Source organism: Moschus berezovskii, chromosome 11 (assembly GCF_049115385.1).
Source record: "Moschus berezovskii isolate FMDL1 chromosome 11, NW_MosBer_1.0, whole genome shotgun sequence".
Lineage (NCBI taxonomy): Eukaryota > Metazoa > Chordata > Mammalia > Artiodactyla > Moschidae > Moschus > Moschus berezovskii.
In genome coordinates this window covers 96,480,078-96,499,005 of record NC_142470.1, presented here as the reverse complement: position 1 = coordinate 96,499,005, position 18,928 = coordinate 96,480,078, and the positions used below count along the sequence as shown (strand labels likewise).

At 38.0% G+C, this 18,928-nt stretch overlaps 1 protein-coding gene across 4 annotated transcripts in view; it reads left to right on the top strand.

Annotated features, from left to right (window-relative positions):
* The window catches only part of EXOC6B (exocyst complex component 6B), a 762,215-nt gene that overhangs the window by 416,524 nt on the left and 326,763 nt on the right, over positions 1-18,928 (top strand). For all 4 annotated transcript variants that reach the window (XM_088841568.1, XM_055400057.2, XM_055400058.2 and 1 more), the window contains 3 exons: positions 4,138-4,221; positions 7,273-7,319; positions 8,612-8,732. In XM_088841568.1, coding sequence (XP_088697694.1) covers positions 4,138-4,221; positions 7,273-7,319; positions 8,612-8,732 — 252 coding nt within the window. The remainder of the gene's footprint in view (positions 1-4,137; positions 4,222-7,272; positions 7,320-8,611; positions 8,733-18,928) is intronic.

Below are 18,928 nucleotides of genomic sequence, written 5' to 3'. Positions count from 1 at the left end.
TTTGTTTCTTTAGGTAGATATATTCCTAAGTATTTTATTCTTTTCGTTGCAACAGTGAATGGAATAGTTTCCTTAATTTCTCTGTTTTCTCATTATTAGTGTATAGGAATGCCAGGGATTTCTGTGTGTTGATTTTATATCCTGCAACTTTACTATTCATTGATTAGCTCTGGTACTTTTCTGGTAGAATCTTTAGGGTTTTCTGTGTAGAGGATCATGTCATCAGCGAACAGTGAAAGTTTTACTTCTTCTTTTCCAATTTGGATTCCTTTTATGTCTTTTTCTGCTCTGAGATTGTCCTCATTTCTTTTAATTCGTTTTTCTTTTTTCCTCTCTGTTTCATTTATGTCTACAATTATATCTTCTAGCTCACTTATCCTGTCTTCTGCCTCCGTCATTCTACTGTTTGTTCCCTCCAGAGTGTTTCTAATCTCATCTGTTGCATTATTTATTGTATATTGACTCTTTTTTATTTCCTCTAAATCCTTATTAAACCTTTCTTGCACCTTCTCAATCCTTTTCTCCAGATTATTTATCTGCAACTCCATTTTGCTTTCAAGATTTTGAATGATTTTCACCATCAAAATTCGAAATTCTTTATCAGGTAGAGTCCCTATATCTTCTTCTTTTGTTTGTGTTGGTGGTCATTTATCATGTTCCTTTACTTGCTGGGTATTTCTCTGCCTCTTCATCTCGCTTATATTGCTGTGCTTGGGGTGGCCTTTCCGTCTTCTGGCCGTTTGTGGAGTTCTCTTTATTATGTAGTTTCCTCGCTGTGTGTGGTGTTGGACGGGTGGCTTGTCAAGGTTTCCTGGTTAGGGAAGTTTGTGTCAGTGTTCTGGTGTGTGGAGCTGGATTTCTTTTCTCTTGAGTGCAATGAAGTGTCCAGTAATGAGTTATGAGATGTCAGTGGGTTTGGAGTGACTTTGGGCAGCCTGTATATTGAAGCTCAGGGCTATTTTCCTGTGTTGCTGGAGAATTTGCGTGGTATGTCTTGCTCTGGAACTTGTTGACTCTTGGGTGGTGCTTGGTTTTAGTGTAGGTATGGAGGCATTTGATGAGCTCCTATCGATTAATGTTCCCTGGAGTCAGGAGTTCTCTGGTGTTCTCAGGATTCGGGCTTAAGCCTCTTGCCTCTGGTTTTCGGTCTTATTCTTGCAGTAGCCTCTAGACTTCTCTGTCACTTCCAAGGTGGTTCCCTCTGTTTTAGTTTCTGTTTGCTGGTCTCTTCAGTGTCTAATTTCCGCCCTGACACTAGGAGGCGTTGGTGGACACTTTTTAAGGCTCACTTGTTCAGTCCTGTTCTTGGAAGGGAGGAACGCTGCAGACAAATATCTCAGGCGTCTGTGGGGAGTGCTCGCAGTGTCTCAGCCACACTGGGTTTGCCCCCGCTCATGGCACGTCTGCTGTCCCAGTCTACACTGCACAGGCTGTAGGTTGCTCTGCCGGGAACTGTCCATAGCCGGCACTGGGTTGCATGCACGTCCCAGGTCTAAGCCGCTCAGGTTCAGGTACTCAGATACTCCACAAAGGCACAGACTTGGTTGGGCCTGCGTTTTGTGCCTTCCCCGGTCCGAGCCGCTCAGGTGACCAGGTATTTGGCGAGCACGGTCACTGTGATTTATCGCCTCCCTGGTCCCTCCCGCTCGGTTTTCTGTGTGTACAGCTGGCGCACCTTCTCAGGTGGATGTCAACCTGCCAGAAACCCAAGAAGTCTTGGTTAGCAATGAAGCCTGCCTGCAGTTGGTATTGGATGCCTCTCTGTGGCTGCGGTTGCCCCCTTCTGGCTCTTGCTGCCCTCCCCTGCCTGTCTCGGTGGGGGAATGGGCTGTCTGCAGCCGGCTAGCTCTGCTCAGTCCTTTGTTCTGTGAGTGGGCCTGTCGGAGTCTTAGGTTAGGGCCTTTTGCTTTTTCGCAGGGTAGGTAGCTATCCCACAGTCTGCTTTGCTATACCCAGTTAGTTCTCTCAGATTGCTCTCGCTGCATTCAGGCCCAGTCCTTTCTCTAAGCAGTTCAGCTGGCTCCTCCCTGCCCAGCCCCCGCTTGCTAATGGCAGATGCGGGAGTCTGTGCTGCTTCTCTGCTGGGAGTTACCGTTTGGCGGGTAATCTGTGGGTTTTACTTATTTCTTTCTTTTTCCTCCCGGTTATGTGGCCCTCTGAGGTTCCACGACTCGCCACAGACTTGCCAGTGAGAGTGTTTCCTGGTGTTTGGAAACTTCTCTCTTTTTTAAAACTCCCTTCCTGGGATGGAGCTCTGTCCCTACCTCTTCTGTCTGTCTTTTTTTCTTTTATGTTTTTTCCTACCTCCTTTCGAAGACAATGGGCTGCTTTTCTGGGTGCCTGATGTCCTCTGCTGGCATTCAGAAGTTGTTTTGTGGAATTTACTCAGCGTTCAAATGTTCTTTTGATAAATTTGTGGTTGAGAAAGTGGCCTCACCGTCCTATTCCTCCACCATCTTGCTCCCTCTCTCCCATCTCTGATTTCATCTTATGTTTTAAATATGTATTTGTATAGTGGTTATTATTTATCAAGACAGTATTCTAAAAGCTTTATAACTCTTCATAATCTTTATAACAAACATAGGAGGTTGTCGTCTCTACAAATAAGTAAGCCATAGCATGTCTACTGCTGCTGCTGCTGCTGCTAAATCACTTCAGTCGTGTCCGACTCTGTGTGACCCCATAGACGGAAGCCCACCAGGCTCCCCCGTCCCTGGGATTCAGGTAAAGAGTTAAACAGTGGATGTTAAATTAATGAAACGAAATTGTATAGCTAGTCATATGAGTTATACTGTAGGAGGAAATGGCAACCCACTCCAGTATTCTTGCTGGGATAATCCCATGGACAGGGGAGCCTGGCGAGCTGCAGTCCATGTGGTTGGAAAGAGTCAGACACAACTGACTGACGGAGCACATGAGTTACACAGTTAGTAAGGGGTAGGCCATGATTCGAATAAATCCATCTGGTTCTAAAATCAGTACTCTTAACCACTGTACAATGCTGTCTCTCCCTTTCTACTTTTGTTTATTAGCAAAGTCTTGGGTTGCGAGTAGAGTTTAATAGAAGGGGAGCATCATGTTTTAAAACTTTTGAGCTCATATCAGTTTCTAGGGTTGTTATAATCAAGTACCAGAACTCGGTGGCTTAAAATTAGAGAAATTTTTTCTGTCACTGTTTTGGAGAGTAGAAATCCAAAATCAGGATGTTAGGAGGCTGTCCTTCCTCTGAGATTCTGGGTAGAAGCCTTCCTTGCCTCTCTGTAGTTTCTGTGGTGGCCAGTAGTCCTTGGTGTTGAGATGTATCAATCCCATCTGTGCTTGTGGCTCCATGTTGAATTCTCCCTGTGCTGTCCTCATATAGCATTTTCCTCTTCTTATGAAGACACCAGTTATGCTAGATTAAGGGTCACCCTGTTATAGTATGACTGCATCTTAATTTAACTAATTACACCTGTAAAGACTATTTCTAAATGGTCATTCTGCTTGGTCTGGAGAAAGACATTAATTTTGAGAGGACACTATTCAACCCCAGTTATAGAGCATATAAATCAGCTCTTGTTTTCTAGAGTACCTTTCAGTTTAAGTGCAAAAACTCTAAATGAAAAGTTACAGGGCTTTGTTTCTTCCTTTTTGGTGTTAATCCTGTGCTAGATAATATTCTGTCTGAGAAGACTGACATTATTTTTAACTTCTGCCTTTTTCTTGCCTTCTTTTGGCCTCTTGCTCATGATTTATTTGAGACTAGATTTTATTCTGGAATTTTCTTCTGGAATGTTCTGTGATTTTTTTTTTAAAGGATCATTTTCTCAAATGTTATTATAACCTACAAGAATGTTGGTTTGTTTTTTCCTTGTAAATTTGTGACAGTTAGTTCAGAAACCAACTTTGGTGCTTTTGGAGGTTGAGTTCTGACAGTTTCCTCTGAATAATCTTGTGTCCATTTCTATTGGGATGTGTAAGTTAGGTTCAGTAAGTTCTAATAAGTTTTTTTTTCCAATGATTATTATTGTTAAAATGACAGATTGTGAGAAATGTGGGACTGCCTTAGCTTCTGACCTGGGAGTGTCTCTTTTCCCATGAAATACTAGAGTGGTTGGCCTAATTGTGTCAACTTATTTCCTTTCATTTGTTTTACAGGGGGCCCGGGAAACATTTGAGAACTACTACCGAAAACAAAGGCGAAAACAGGCTCGTTTGGTGCTCCAGCCTCCGTCTAACATGGTAGGATAACCACTTTTTCTCCCTTTTTCATTTTTCTTATATATCTTTTAATTATTTTCCACTTGTGATTTCCCCCCTCTAAATTGTCATTTGGGGGCCACTTTTGGTGGATGTGACTTGCACTAAGAAAGTAGCAACTAACATTTCTTGATTGCTATGTTTCAGGCATTCTTCTAAGTACTAGATATGTATTGTCTCATTTCATCCTCACTGTAATCCTATAAAGGTAGGTTGTTGTTGAGTCACCCAGTCATGCCCGACTCTTTGCAACCCCATGGACTGTAGCATGCCAGGCTTCCCTGGGCTTCACTATCTCCTGAAGTTTGCTCAAACTCATGTCCACTGAGTCGATGATGCCGTCCCACCATCTCATCCTCTGTCTGCCCCTTCTCCTCCTGCCCTCAGTCTTTCCCAGCATCAGGGTCTTTTCCAGTGCGTGAGGACTTTGTGTCAGGCCAGTGTATTGGAGCTTCAGCTTCAGCATCATTAATCCAATGACTATTCAGGATTGATTTCCTTTAGGATTGCTTGGTTTGATTGCCTTGCTGTCCAAGGGAATCTCAGGAGCCTTCTCCATCACCACAGTTTGAAGGCATCAATTGTTTCACGCTCAGCCTTCTTTATGGTCTACCATTCACATTTGTACATGAGTATTGGAAGAACCATAGCTTTGAGTGTATGGATTTTTGTCGGCAAAATGATGTCTGTGCTTTTGAATACACTGTCTAGGTTTGTCATAGGTTGTTTTTGCAAGGAGCAAGTGTCTTTTAATTTCATGACTGCAGCCCCCATCTGCAGTGATTTTGGATCCCAAGAAAATATAGTCTGTCACTCTTTCTACTGTTTCCCCATCTATTTTCCATGAAGTGATGGGACTGGATGCCATGATCTTTGTTTTCTGAATGTTGAGTTTTAAGCCAGAGTTTTCACTCTCCTCTTTACCTTCATCAAGAGGCTCCTTAGTTCCTCTTCACTTTCTGGCATTAGGGTGGTGTCATTGGTATATCTGAGGTTATTGATATTTCTCTCGACAATCTTGATTCCAGCTTGAGGTTCATCCAGCCCAGTATTTCACATGATGTACTCTGCATATAAGTTAAATAAACAGCATGACCATATACAGCCTTGATATACTCCTTTCCCAATTTGGAACCAGTCTGTTGTTCTATGTCAAGTTCTAACTGTTGCTTCTTGACCTGCATACAGGTTTCTCAGGAGGCAGGTAAGGTTGTCTGGTATTCCCATCTCTTGAAGAATTTTCTACAGATTTTTCTGATCCACACAGTCAAAGATTTTAGCATAGCCAGTGAAGCAGAAGTAGATGTGTTTCTGCCATTTGTTTGATTTTTCTGTGATCCATCTGATGTTGACAGTTTGATCTCTGGTTCCTCCGCCTTTTCTAAATCCTGCTTGGACATCTGAAAGTTCTTAGTTCATGTACTGTTGAAGCCTCACTTGAAGGATTTTGAGCATTGCCTTGCTAGCATATAGAATAAGTGCAATTGTGGGGCAGTTTGAACTTTTCTTCGACATTGCCGTTCTTTGGAATTCAAATGAAAACTGACATTTCCAGTCCTATGACTACTGCTGAGTTTTCTAAATTTGCTGATATATTGAGTGCAGCACTTTAACTGCATCATCTTTTAGGATTTCAAATAGCTCAGCTGAAATTCCATCACCTCTACTAGCTGTGTTCATAGTGATGCTTTCTTAGGTGCATCACTGTGCACTTTCTTAGTCAAGGTGCACTTGACTTCCCATTCCAGGGTGTCTGGTTCTAGGTGAGTGATCACACCATCATGGTTATCTGGGTCATTAAGACCTTTTTTGTATAGTTCTTCTGTGTATTCTTGACATCTCTTCTTAACATCTTCTGCTTTTGTTAGGTCCATACCATTTCTGTCCTTTATTGTGCCCGTCTTTGCATGAAATGTTCCTTTGGTAATTTTCTTGAAGAGATCTCTAGTCTTTCCCATTCTATTGTTTTTCTCTGTTTCTTTGCATTGTTCACTTTAGAAGGATTTCTTATCTCTCCTTGCTATTCTTTGGAACTCTGCATTCATTTGGGTATGTTTTTCCCTTTCTTCTTTGACTTTTGCTTCTCTTCTTTTTTCAACTATTTGTAAGGCCTCCTCAGACAACCATTTTGCGTTTTGCATTTCTTTTTCTTGGGGATGATTTTGATCACCGCCTCCTGTACAATGTTAGGAACCTGTGTCCTTGGTTCTTCAGGTATTCTGTCTGTCAGATCTAATCCCTTGAATCTATTTGTCACTTCTACTGTATAATTATAAGGGATTTGATTTAGGTAATACTTGAATGGCCTAGTGGATTTCCCTACTAACTTCAATTTAAGTCTGAATTTTACAGTAAGGAGTTCATGATCTGAGCCACAGTCGGTTCTCAATCTTGTTTTTTCTGACTGTATAGAGCTTTACCATCTTCAGCTGCAGACAGTATAATCAATTTTGGTAATTTTCTTGAAGAGATCTCTAGTCTTTCCCATTCTATTGTTTTTCTCTGTTTCTTTTCATTGTTCACTTTAGAAGGATTTCTTGTCTCTCCTTTCTATTCTTTGGAACTCTGCATTCAGCTGGGTATAATATAAAATATAATCGATTTTGGTACTGACCATCTGGTGATGTGCATATGAGAGTCGTCTCTTTCTCTTCTATTGTTGTAACAGGGTGTTTGCTATGACCAGTGTGTTCTCTTGGCAACACTGTTAGTGTTTGCCCCGCTTCATTTTGTACTCCAAGGCCAAACTTCCCTGTTATTCCAGGTATCTCTTGATGTCCTACTTTTGCATTTCAATCCCCTATGATGAAAAGGACATCTTTTTTGGACACCTTGTTAGTTCTAGAAGGTCTTGTAGGTCTTCATAGAACTGTTCAGCTTTGGCTTTTTCAGCATTAGTGGTTTGGGCATAGATACATAGGTACTCTTATTGTATTTATTTATAGTCTGGGAATTGATTCTTAAATTAATTAGCTGATTTATGTCTTTATCAGAACAAAAACATTAACTTTTTTCTACTTTGCTTTTTTGTAGCATGAAACTTTAGACGGCTACAGGAAGTATTTTAATCAAATTGTCGGGTGGGTATTTGTCTTAAATTTATACACTTTCAATAACACTTTACTGAAACTTGGAAAAGTATAACAAATGTTCTTTGGGAATTTATTTTTCTTTTCTTTATTTAAATTCTTAAAACAAGATTTGGTTTTGAATATCTGATGATTTTAAAGGCGTGTCTATTTGTTTCAACATTATATTGTTGGAGAATACTTTTTATGGAGAAAGGAAGAATAATGTTGAATTGTAACCTTATTATATGTGATATTTTGCTTTTCCATTATTGTTAAGAGAGAACCAAGCAATCAACAAACGTTGGCGCGTTTTTTCTAAAAGAGCCAAATGGAAATGTGTTTTAGGTTCAGCAGACCAAATGGTTTCTGTTGCAGCTCTTCAGCTTTGTTGTAGTACAAAAACAGCTATAGATAATATGTACATGAGACACAATTGGTGTGTTCCAATAAAACAGTATTTATAAAAATAAGCAATATGCCAAATTTATTCCATGGACTGTGTCATTTGCCACCCTCATCTTGAGAATATATACTAGTTTGGAATTGCAGTTCCCCAATAAGCTTCCCAAATATAGGCAGCTTATTCTTATTTCAAAATAGTGACTTTGTAGGGAAGAAAGGGAAGTAAGTTGAATTGTTCTATGAAATTTCTTTCTTTTTCAAATTCCGATTGTTGTTATGTAATTGATAACTTGATTAAAGTGTTACCATGAGCAATTCTCTATTTAAAGAATTGTTTTAAGTAGTATGAATATTTAGGTAAGATAACTAAAGATACATTTCAGATGCGTAAAAATTAGGCCACCACAGCAGAATGTTAAAAAATATGTGTGTATTTTTTTACCTTTGTGCTATATCTTTTCAACATTTCGATGAAAAAGTTTTGTATGAAGGGAGTTGTTTTAATATTTTGTGTGTTCGTTTCTTAAAATAATGGGTGTTTTAACTTCTGTTGTTTTTTGTAAAATGTTTTAATGGCCTGGTGTTTTTACTGTAGTGAAACTAGTCTCCTTTATCTATAAACATTTTATTCTTCCCTTTTAAATTCTAGGATAGCATGGTTAACATTTAATGCAAATGTAATTCCAGTTTCTATTGAAGTGATTAAAATGATATGATCAAAGGTATAATTCCAAGTCTAATAAATCTGATTTTGTTTGTTATACCAAACAGCTTTCTTTAAGAAAAAACACTAGTATTGCCTTCAAATTTAATGGCAGCTCTTAATGTTTGTGACATGCTGAAAATAGTAATCAAACTATTTTCTGACAGCTGTGCTTTCTATTTTTCCTCAATCTTAGCTTTTTTGTGGTTGAAGATCACATTTTACATACAACACAGGGCTTAGTAAATAGAGCCTACATTGATGAACTGTGGGAAATGGCACTTTCAAAAACCATCGCAGCACTCCGTACTCACTCGGTATGTAAGACACCCACGAGAAATTTTTACTTCAAGCTAATTGTCTCTATAGTATTCAGTCTTCTACAGCTTTAAAATCATCCTATGAATATCATTTACTCATGAAAGATGTATGGAAGTAACCACTTCAAACTGCATGTTCTCTGATGCTAAGCCCTCTTTTGTGGATGTTCTTTGCAGTAAGAAAACAACAGCTAACATTTGCTGATTGTTCTCTATGTCTCAGGCATTGTTATTGTATTGTTACTGTGTACTGCATATATATTTCATCTTCACTTCATCTTTCTAAGGCAGATACTGTTTTTATATTTGTCATGCAGGCTGCAGAACAGCCTCAGAGAGGTTAAGTAACTAGCCCAATATCACCCAATAAGTGGTAGAGCTTGGATTTGAACTTTGACAGTATGGCTGCAGAGCCCGTGTTCTTAGCCACTATACCATATTGCCTTTGTAATGCCTATTAGTACTGGTTTGGAGTTCACAGATTTATTCTTACTCCATAACATTTCAATAAGTTGCCCGATTTTCAGTTTCCGTGCTCTATTGATCTGTTTTATGACAGCATCGATTTTTAATGATAATCTACTTTATTACAGGTGGAGAATCCTGGCTCTGAATTATTCATTTATTCATTCATTCAGTATTTCTTGAACAAGGATTACATATTGATGATAGCAATACAAAAATGAATAAGACTAAGGACTTTGTTCTCAGAGAGCTGTATTATGATTGGGGAGATTCGTAATAAACTAATCAATAATAATATCAGACAGTGATAATGCAATGCAAGTAAAAGAGAGTGATATATTAGGACAACTAGGTGTCTGATTTTGATAAGTTGGTATGCCATGGCATTCTGAGATCTAAATATCAAGAAGTCAGTATTTATGCAAAGATCAATTAAAAGATCATACTAGGTATAAGGAACAGTAGTGCAAGGACTTTGTGGTATTATTATGTATGAAAGTGTTTGAGGAACAATGGTGAGAAGTTAATAATAAAAGATAATTTGGTATTTTAAAATTTTCAAGAAAAGGTTCTAGTATGCATATTATTTTGTTAACCAGAAGCTTTAAAGTCATTAACCCTACAAGTCTCTATTCATTATCAAGTGTTCCAGAGTAAATAATCATGTCTAAAATCTAGAACTGAAGGGAGTGTAGCCACTTTAAAGGAAACCGAACAATGCTCCAAGTGGTTAGAACATAAGACATAGAACCCTAGGGAGATAAGGTAGGAAGTAAGAATAAAAAATAGGAAGATTTCACATTATTTAGGACCTGTTTGACCCTTTAAGCAGTAGGTTAAGTGGAATATGTGTGTTCGGGATAGGAGTAGAGTAAATTGGAGTGAGAAGATCAGATTTCTATTTTTAAAAGATTATTCTAGCTATATAATGGATGAGAGATGAGAATGGATGTGGGGAGAAGAGTTATTGGTAGGCTGGTCTAGTATTCCAGACACAAGATGATGATTGCTGGACAAAAGTGATAGTAGATATGGAAAGAAGTGGATGAGTTTGAGAGATATTTAGGAAGTAAGATTTATAATACTTTGTGACAGACTAAATATAAGAGATAAGGTTAAAAGAAATATCAGGGCCTAGGTTGATGCTTTCCTTCCTTGGATGATAGTGTTGGTATTGATGGTTTGGAGTGGGAAAGTCATAAGTTACTTTTGGGTGTGATTACTTTAGATGCCTTTGTGCAGTTAAAGTAGTAGCGTTTGTCATTGTTGTTCAGTTGCTGAGTCATGTCCAACTCTTTGCGACCCCATGGACTGCAGCACGCCAGGCTTCCCTGTACTTCACCATCTCCCAGAGCTTGCTCAAACTCATATCAATGATGCCATCCAACCGTCTCGTCCTCCATCATCCCTTTCTCCTCCTGCCTTCAATCTTTCCCAGAATCAGGGTCTTTTCTAATGAGTCAGCTCTTCACATATGGTAGCCAAGGTATTGGAGCTTTAGTTTCAGGATCAGTCATTCCAGTGAATATTCAGGATTGATTTTCTTTAGGATTGACTGAATTGATCTCCGTGCATTCCAAGGGACTTTCAAGTCTTCTCCAACACCACAGTTCAAAAGCATCAATTCTTTAGCACTCAGGCTTCCTTATGGTCCAACTCTCATATCCATACAAGACTACTGGAAAAACCATAGCTTTGACTAGACAGACCTTTGTTGGCAAAGTAATGTCTCTGCTTTTTAATACACTATGTGGGTTTGTCATAGCTTTTCTTCCAAGGAGCAAGCGTCCTTAATTTCATGGCTGCTGTCACTATCTGCAGTGATTTTGGAGCCCAAGAAAATAATGTCTGTTTCCTTTGTTTCCCCATCTATTTGTTATGAAGTGATGGGACCGGATGCCATGATCTTTGTTTTTTGAGTGTTGAGTTATATGCCAGCTTTTTCACTCTTCTCTTTCAGTTTCAGGAGAGGCAATTTAGTTCCTCTTCACTTTCTGCCATAAGGGTGGTGTCATCTGTGTGTCTGAGTTTATTGATATTTCTCCTGGCAGTGTTGTGTCTAGCTTTTGCTTTATCTAGCCTGGCATTTCTCATGATGTACTCTGCACATAAGTTAAATAAGCAGGGTGACAATATACATCCTTGACATACTCCTTTCCCAGTTTGAAACTGCTGTTCCATGTCCAGTTCTAATTGTGTTGGGTTTTGACCTGCATGCAAGTTTCTCAGGAAGCAGATAAGGTCGTTGTATTCCCATTCCTTTAAGAGTTTTCCACAGTTTGTTGTGATCCACACAGTCAAAGGCATAATCAATGAAGAAGAAGTATATGTTTTTCTGGATTCTCTTTTTCTGTGATCCAGTGGATATTGGCAATTTGATCTCTGGTTCTTCTGCCTCTGGCTTTATTGATTAATGTATCAGTTTGAAACCGAAGAGGTTATGTTGTTACTGAATGTGTTGCAATATTTTCTTCTTTTTCTTGGTAGTTTCTTCTTTAGTATTTAGAAATGTTAAATGTTTACATATCTAATTTTATATTTATCTTATTTAAAAATTTCTCCCATTGCTCATATGTGTGCAAGGACTTTATCTGGCATTTTTACCATTATATGCTTGTATTTAAAAGTATTTTTTTAATGTTTCTGCCTGTTTGAAACTAAAAAAATCTCTTACTTATTTTATGGCTTGATTTTTACACATTTATATATTTACTACCACCTGTTCTTAATGTCGTTTAGGGTATGATTAAACAATCTCATTTTAATTTTTTACCATACTATATCCATTGTCCTAGGATCATTTTTTAAATGTCTTACTTTCTTCCATTTTATGGTGTACTGTTACTAATACATAAAAAATTATACAAAGATAGCTCATGATTAATAAAAGATAGGAAATATTGATTATTAATAGTAATGAATTTGGCCATGACCCTTGGCATAATTTATCTTATATGTAAATTTGAAGTGACTTTTTTCTGTGTGATATATACATGATAATACAATATATATTTTAAATAAAACATGCTGTATTTTTCACTTAATAGGTAATGAATTTGTGTAAATTTTAATGTGCATTTATATAATATTCCACCTTAGGGATGTAACATTTAAAAAATTAATTCACTTGATAAGCTTCTTAAGAAAAGTTTTTTAAACTGTTATTAACATTTTAGTAAATATTCTTACTAACTTATCCTTGGACAATTGATTATTCTTAGGATAAATTCTTAGATGTGAATGTAGTGAGTTAAAGGATCTATGTATTTCTTAGGCTCTGGTTGTATATTGCTAATTTGCTTTACAGAAACACTGAACCATTTAGCACACTAAACATCGTCTGTTAGAATTCCCATTTCCCTATTCATTTTATTCCATGGAAAGTTATTTTTAAAAACAAAAAAAGTCATTCCCAATCTAGCAATGTCAGAAATTATATCATAATTTAATATTTTTCTTTAATACTGATAGTAAAAATCTCTTCACATGATTTTTATTCATATATCTTCTTATAATTTCCTGTTCATATGCATAACCTTTATTTTGTATTTTAGTCATTTTATTTTATATTTATTAGTAACCCATGGATGTTAATTTTTAACATTAACTTTAATCTGAATGGTAATCTCTATTCTGATATATATTAATAGATTGCATTATCTGATTGTAAATATTTGCTTAGTTTCATGTGTCTCTGACCTTTGGTGTCCTTTTTCATGGCTTTACAAAAGTTTAAAATTTTTTATGCAGTTACATTTATTGATCTTTACCTTTACTATTTATGTTTTCCTTATTCCAAAGAAATATAATTATTTGTCTATATTTAATTTTAGTATTTCAATAGTTACTTTTTTAACATATAATTCACAAGCTAATAGTTATATTGAGTGTGAGGTTGGACTCTAATTTATTGTAAAACAGCTCATCAGTATTCGTGTGTGTGTGTGTGTGTGTGTGTATACACTCCAGTAACAGTATTGTGATAATCTGTTGTTTTATTCAGCTTGGTTTGCCATAATAAAATATATAGATTGGGTAACTTCAACAGCAGAAATTTAGTTTGTCACTGTTCTAGAGGCTAAAAGTCTGAGATTAGGATGCCATCATGGTTGGTTTCTGGTCAGGGACCTCTTTTTGGGTTTCAGGTGGTCACATTCTCATTTCGTCTTCACATGGCCTTTCCTCAGTATGTATTCTACTGTCTTCTTTTAAAAGGACACTAGTCTCACACGACTGAAGCGACTTAGCAGCAGCAGTCTCATCAGATTAGGACCTCACCCTTATGATCTCATTTGACTTTATCTCTTTGGAGAAGGCTACACTGGTGCTAGGACTTCAGTATATGAATTTTGCGGGGAACAGTATTCAGTTCATTAACATCTGTCCTTTCCCAATATATGTTGAAGATCACCTTAATCATATATAATAATGTTATATATCTACTAAGATCTACTTCTAAGCTCTGACTCCTGCCCACTCCTTTCCTTCTCTCTATATGTCTTTTTTAATACTTTTGGCTGTCCTGGGTCTTCATTGCTGCATGCAGTGTTTCTCTAATTGCCGTGAACAGGGGCTATTTGTTGTGGTGCTTGGGTTTCTCATTGTGGTGGCTTCTTTTGTTGTGGATCATGGGCTCCAAATGTGTGAGGTTCAGTAGTTGTGGCACATGGACTTATTTGCTCCATGGCATGTGCGATTTTACTGAACTAGGGATTGAACTTGAGGACCCTGCATTGGCAGGTGGATTCTTAGCCACTGGACCACCAGGGAAGCCCCTCTCTGTATGTCATGAATCAGTATATTATTATTATTTGATTACTACATCTGATATGCTTTAATTTCTTTTCTTTTTTTTTTTGGTAATAATATTTTTTGTCATTTTTCATGCCAAGTTCCTGTATAGTTTTACTACATTTGCTAAATTATATATTCCAGTTCAGTCAGAAGTTTAGATATTATGTATTCCAGATTGCAGTTTACACTGTGCTGCAAACAGCATTATGCCTAGTGCAGCTGTAATAATGGAAGCATGACAGAGTGTTGTACAGATATGAAATGTAAACTTAAACTCTGAAAAGTTCGTGGAAATTAAGGATGAGCAAGGAGAAAGTTTTACCATAATGTAGTGTACATATATATATATATCTGATTTAATAACATATATTCATAGAGATTTTATATGTATTCATTAGCCTAGTGCAAGCTTCATTCATTTATATGTTAAATGCCAACCATTGACTACATCTTAAATTCTGGGCACACAACAGTGAATAAAACAGTCAAATTCCTCCTCACATGCTGTGTATATTCTAGTAGAAGAAGAGAGACCTTAAATAAACGAATATAAATATTAAAACATAACATCAAATACGGATAAATTCCATGAAGGATAATAAAACTAAGCAAGAATAATTGGGATTTCAAGAGAAGACATATTGGGGAAAGTATCTTATTTTGTGTGTGATAGGATGGGAAGTTCTTTCTTCAGTTCAGTTCAGTTCAGTTCAGTCGCTCAGTCGTGTCCGACTCTCCGCGACCCCATGAATCACAGCACGCCAGGCCTCCCTGTCCATCACCAACTCCCGGAGTACACTCAAACTCATGTCCACAGAGTCGGTGATGCCATCCAGCCATCTCATTCTCCGTCGTCCCCTTCTCCTCCCGCCCCCAACCTTTCCCAGCATCAGAGTCTTTTCCAGTGAGTCAACTCGTCTCATGAGGTGGCCAAAGTATTGGAGTTTCAGCTTTAGCATCAGTCCCTCCAATGAACATCCAGGATTGATCTCCTTTAGAATGGACTGGTTGGATCTCCTTGCAGTATAAGGGACTCTCAAGAGTCTTCTCCAACACCACAGTTCAAAAGCATCGATTCTTCGGCGATCAGCTTTCTTCACAGTCCAACTCTCACATCCATACATGACCATGGGAAAAACCATTGCCTTGACTAGACGGACCTTGGTCGGCAAAGTAATGTCTCTGCTTTTTAATATACTATCAAGGTTGGTCATAACTTTCCTTCCAAGGAGCAAGCGTCTTTTAATTTCATGGCTGCAATCAGCATCTGCAGTGATTTTGGAGCCCAAAAAAACAAAGTCTGACACTGTTTCCACTGTTTTTCCATCTATTTCCCATGAAGTGATGGGACCAGATGCCATGATCTTTGTTTTCTGAATGTTGAGCTTCAAGCCAACCTTTTCACTCTCCTCTTTCACTTTCATCAAGAGGCTTTTGAGTTCCTCTTCACTTTCTGCCATAAGGGTAGTGTCATCTGCATATCTGAGGTTATTGATATTTCTCCCAGCAATCTTGATTCCAGCTTGTGCTTCTTCCAGCCCAGCGTTCCTCATGATGTACTCTGCATATAAGTTAAATAAGCAAGGTGACAATATACAACCTTGATGCACTCCTTTTCCTATTTGGAACCAGTCTGTTGTTCCATGACCGGTTCTAACTGTTGCTTCCTGACCTGCATACAGGTTTCTCAAGAGGCAGGTCAGGTGGTCTGGGATTCCCATCTCTTTCAGAATGTTCCACAGTTTATTGTGATCCACACAGTCAAAGGCTTTGGCATAGTCAATGAAGCAGAAATAGATGTTTTTCTGAAACTCTCTTGCTTTCTCCATGATCCAGCGGATGTTGGCAATTTGATCTCTGGTGCCTCTGCCTTTTCTAAAACCTGCTTGAACATCTGGGAGTTCACGGTTTACATACTGCTGAAGCCTGGCTTGGAGAATTTTGAGCATGACTTTACTAGCGTGTGAGATGAGTGCAATTGTGCGGTAGTTTGAGCATTCTTTGGCATTGCCTTTCTTTGGGATTGGAATGAAGACTGACCTCTTCCAGTCCTGTGGCCACTGCTGAGTTTTCCAAATCTGCTGGCATATTGAGTGCAGCACTTTCACAGCATCATCTTTCAAGACTTGAAATAGCTCAACTGGAATTCCATCACCACCACTAGCTTTGTTCGTAGTGATGCTTTCTAAGGCCCACTTGACTTCACATTCCAAGATGTCTGGCTCTAGGTCAGTGATCACATTATCGTGACTATCTTGGTCGTGAAGATCTTTTTTGTACAGTTCTTCTGTGTATTCCTGCCACCTCTTCTTAATATCTTCTGCTTCTGTTAGGTCCATACCATTTCTGTCCTTTATCGAGCCCATCTTTGCATGAAATGTTCCCTTGGAATCTCTAATTTTCTTGAAGAGGTCTCTTGTTTTTCCTATTCTGTTGTTTTCCTCTATTTCTTTGCATTGATCACTGAGGAAGGCTTTCTTATCTCTCCTTGCTATTCTTTGGAACTCTGCATTCAGATGCTTATATCTTTCCTTTTCTCCTTTGCTTTTCGCCTCTCTTCTTTTTACAGCTATTTGTAAGGCCTCCTCAGACAGCCATTTCGCTCTTTTGCATTTCTTTTCCATGGGGATGGTCTTGGTCCCTGTCTCCTGTACAATGTCACGAACCTCCGTCCAGAGTTCATCAGGCACTCTATCAATCAGATCTAGTCCCTTAAATCTATTTCTCACTTCCACTGCATAATCATAAGGGATTTGATTGAGGTCATATCTGAATGGTCTAGTGGTTTTCCCTACTTTCTTCAATTTAAGTCTGAACTTCGCAATAAGGAGTTCATGATCTGAGCCACAGTCAGCTCCTGGTCTTGTTTTCGCTAACTGTATACAGCTTCTCCATCTTTGGTTGCAAAGAATATAATCAATCTGATTTCGGTGTTGACCATCTGGTGATGTCCATGTGTAGAGTCTTCTCTTGTGTTGTTGGAAGAGGGTGTTTGCTATGACCAGTGCATTCTCTTGACAAAACTCTATTAGCCTTTGCCCTGCTTCATTCCGTGCTCCAAGGCCAAATTTGCCAGTTACTCCAGGTGTTTCTTGACTTCCTACTTTTGCATTCCAGTCCCCTATAATGAAAAGGACATCTTTTTTGGGTGTTAGTTCTAAAAGGTCTTGTAGGTCTTCATAGAACCAATTAACTTCGGCTTCTTCAGCATTACTGGTTGGGGCATAGGCCTGGATTACTGTAATATTGAATGGTTTGCCTTGGAAACGAACAGAAATCATCCTGTCATTTTTAAGATTGCATCCAAGTACTGCATTTCGGACTCTTTTGTTTACCATGATGGCTACTCCATTTCTTCTAAGGGATTCCTGCCCACAGTAGTAGATATAATGGTCATCCGAGTTAAATTCACCCATTCCAGTCCATTTTAGTTCACTGATTCCTAGAATGTCGACATTCACTCTTGCCATCTCCTGTTTGACCACTTCCAATTTGCCTTGATTCATGGACCTAACATTCCAGGTTCCTATGCAATATTGCTCTTTACAGCACCGGACCTCGTTTCTATCATTGGTTACATCCACAACTGGGTATTGGTTTTGCTTTTGCTCCATCCCTTTATTCCTTCTATAGTTACTTCTCCACTGAGCTCCAGTAGCATACTGGGCACCTACCGACCTGGGGAATTCCTCATTCAGTATCCTATCATTTTGCCCTTTGTTACTGTTCACGGGGTTCTCAAGGCAATTATACTGAAGTGGTTTGCCATTCCCTTCTCCAGGGGACCACATTCGGCTGTGGTCCATGTGATTAGATCAGCTAGTTTCCTGTGATTATGATTTCAGTTTGTCTGCCCTCTGGTTCTTTCTTACAAGGGCATTTTTGAGCTAAGATATGAAGAACTAAGCACTTTGAGTTAGTATGCTTTAATTTTTTATAGGACATATATATCTTGTAATGTACTCTTTTAAAATGTACTGTTTACCTCATTGTTCTTCTAGACTAATTCGAGAATCACTTTGTCATATCCCTTCTAACTCCTACTTCCCCCTAAAACTGAATCATAGTGTTATTACGCAGTAAATCTGCCCATTTAAATGGAGATAATTGACCTATTTCAGTATCTGGTATTTTTTCACTGGGAATGTTTGTATTTTTCTCACCTATTTGCTTTTATGTCTTTTGGTAGAATATTTTATGTGTTCCTATCTATCTAAGTCCTAATTTTGGTATTTTATGGTTTATTTCAGGTACTATTTTGAAGAAGATTTGTTTCCCACTCATATTTGTTAACCTGTACTGTCATTGTAAGGGAAAGAAGTCCTTGATTTTGTTTATTTTATATCTGTCTATTTCCCTAATTTCACCAATTTTATTTTTCCTGGGAAAAGCTATGTTTCTTATAGAAAACTTACATTTCTTCCAATTTTTTTTCTTCCAATTTTTTTTTTTTGGTCAAGCAGTGGTTCTTCATTTTTTGTGTATGACTGATACATTTGAGATTATGATAAATCTTTAAAACTCTCTCAGCAAGAAAATACACTGTTTTCTTCATCATACAATCATACTTATTATCATTAAGAATAGGACACATTGCAAGTGTGCTGATTGAAGTGTATATCTGTGGAGAAAATGGAATTTTCATCTGTAGATCTAGTATTCTTTTGAACTGAAGGAAAAATGACACAAATACTTTTAAAAAATAGTTCAGCATCAGTCTACAGAGGCATAAAGAAATTAGTGGTCTCTTGGGGCTGAAAATGGGTATGAGGAATAAGCAGGTGATAGCTTAAGGGGCACAGGGTTTCTCTTTGAGGTGATGAAAATGTTTTAAAATTGATTATGGTTATATTTGTACCTATCTGCAAAAATATTTTTTAAAATGTAAAAAAATTGAATTATATACTTTAAATGAGTGAATTGCATGGTATTGG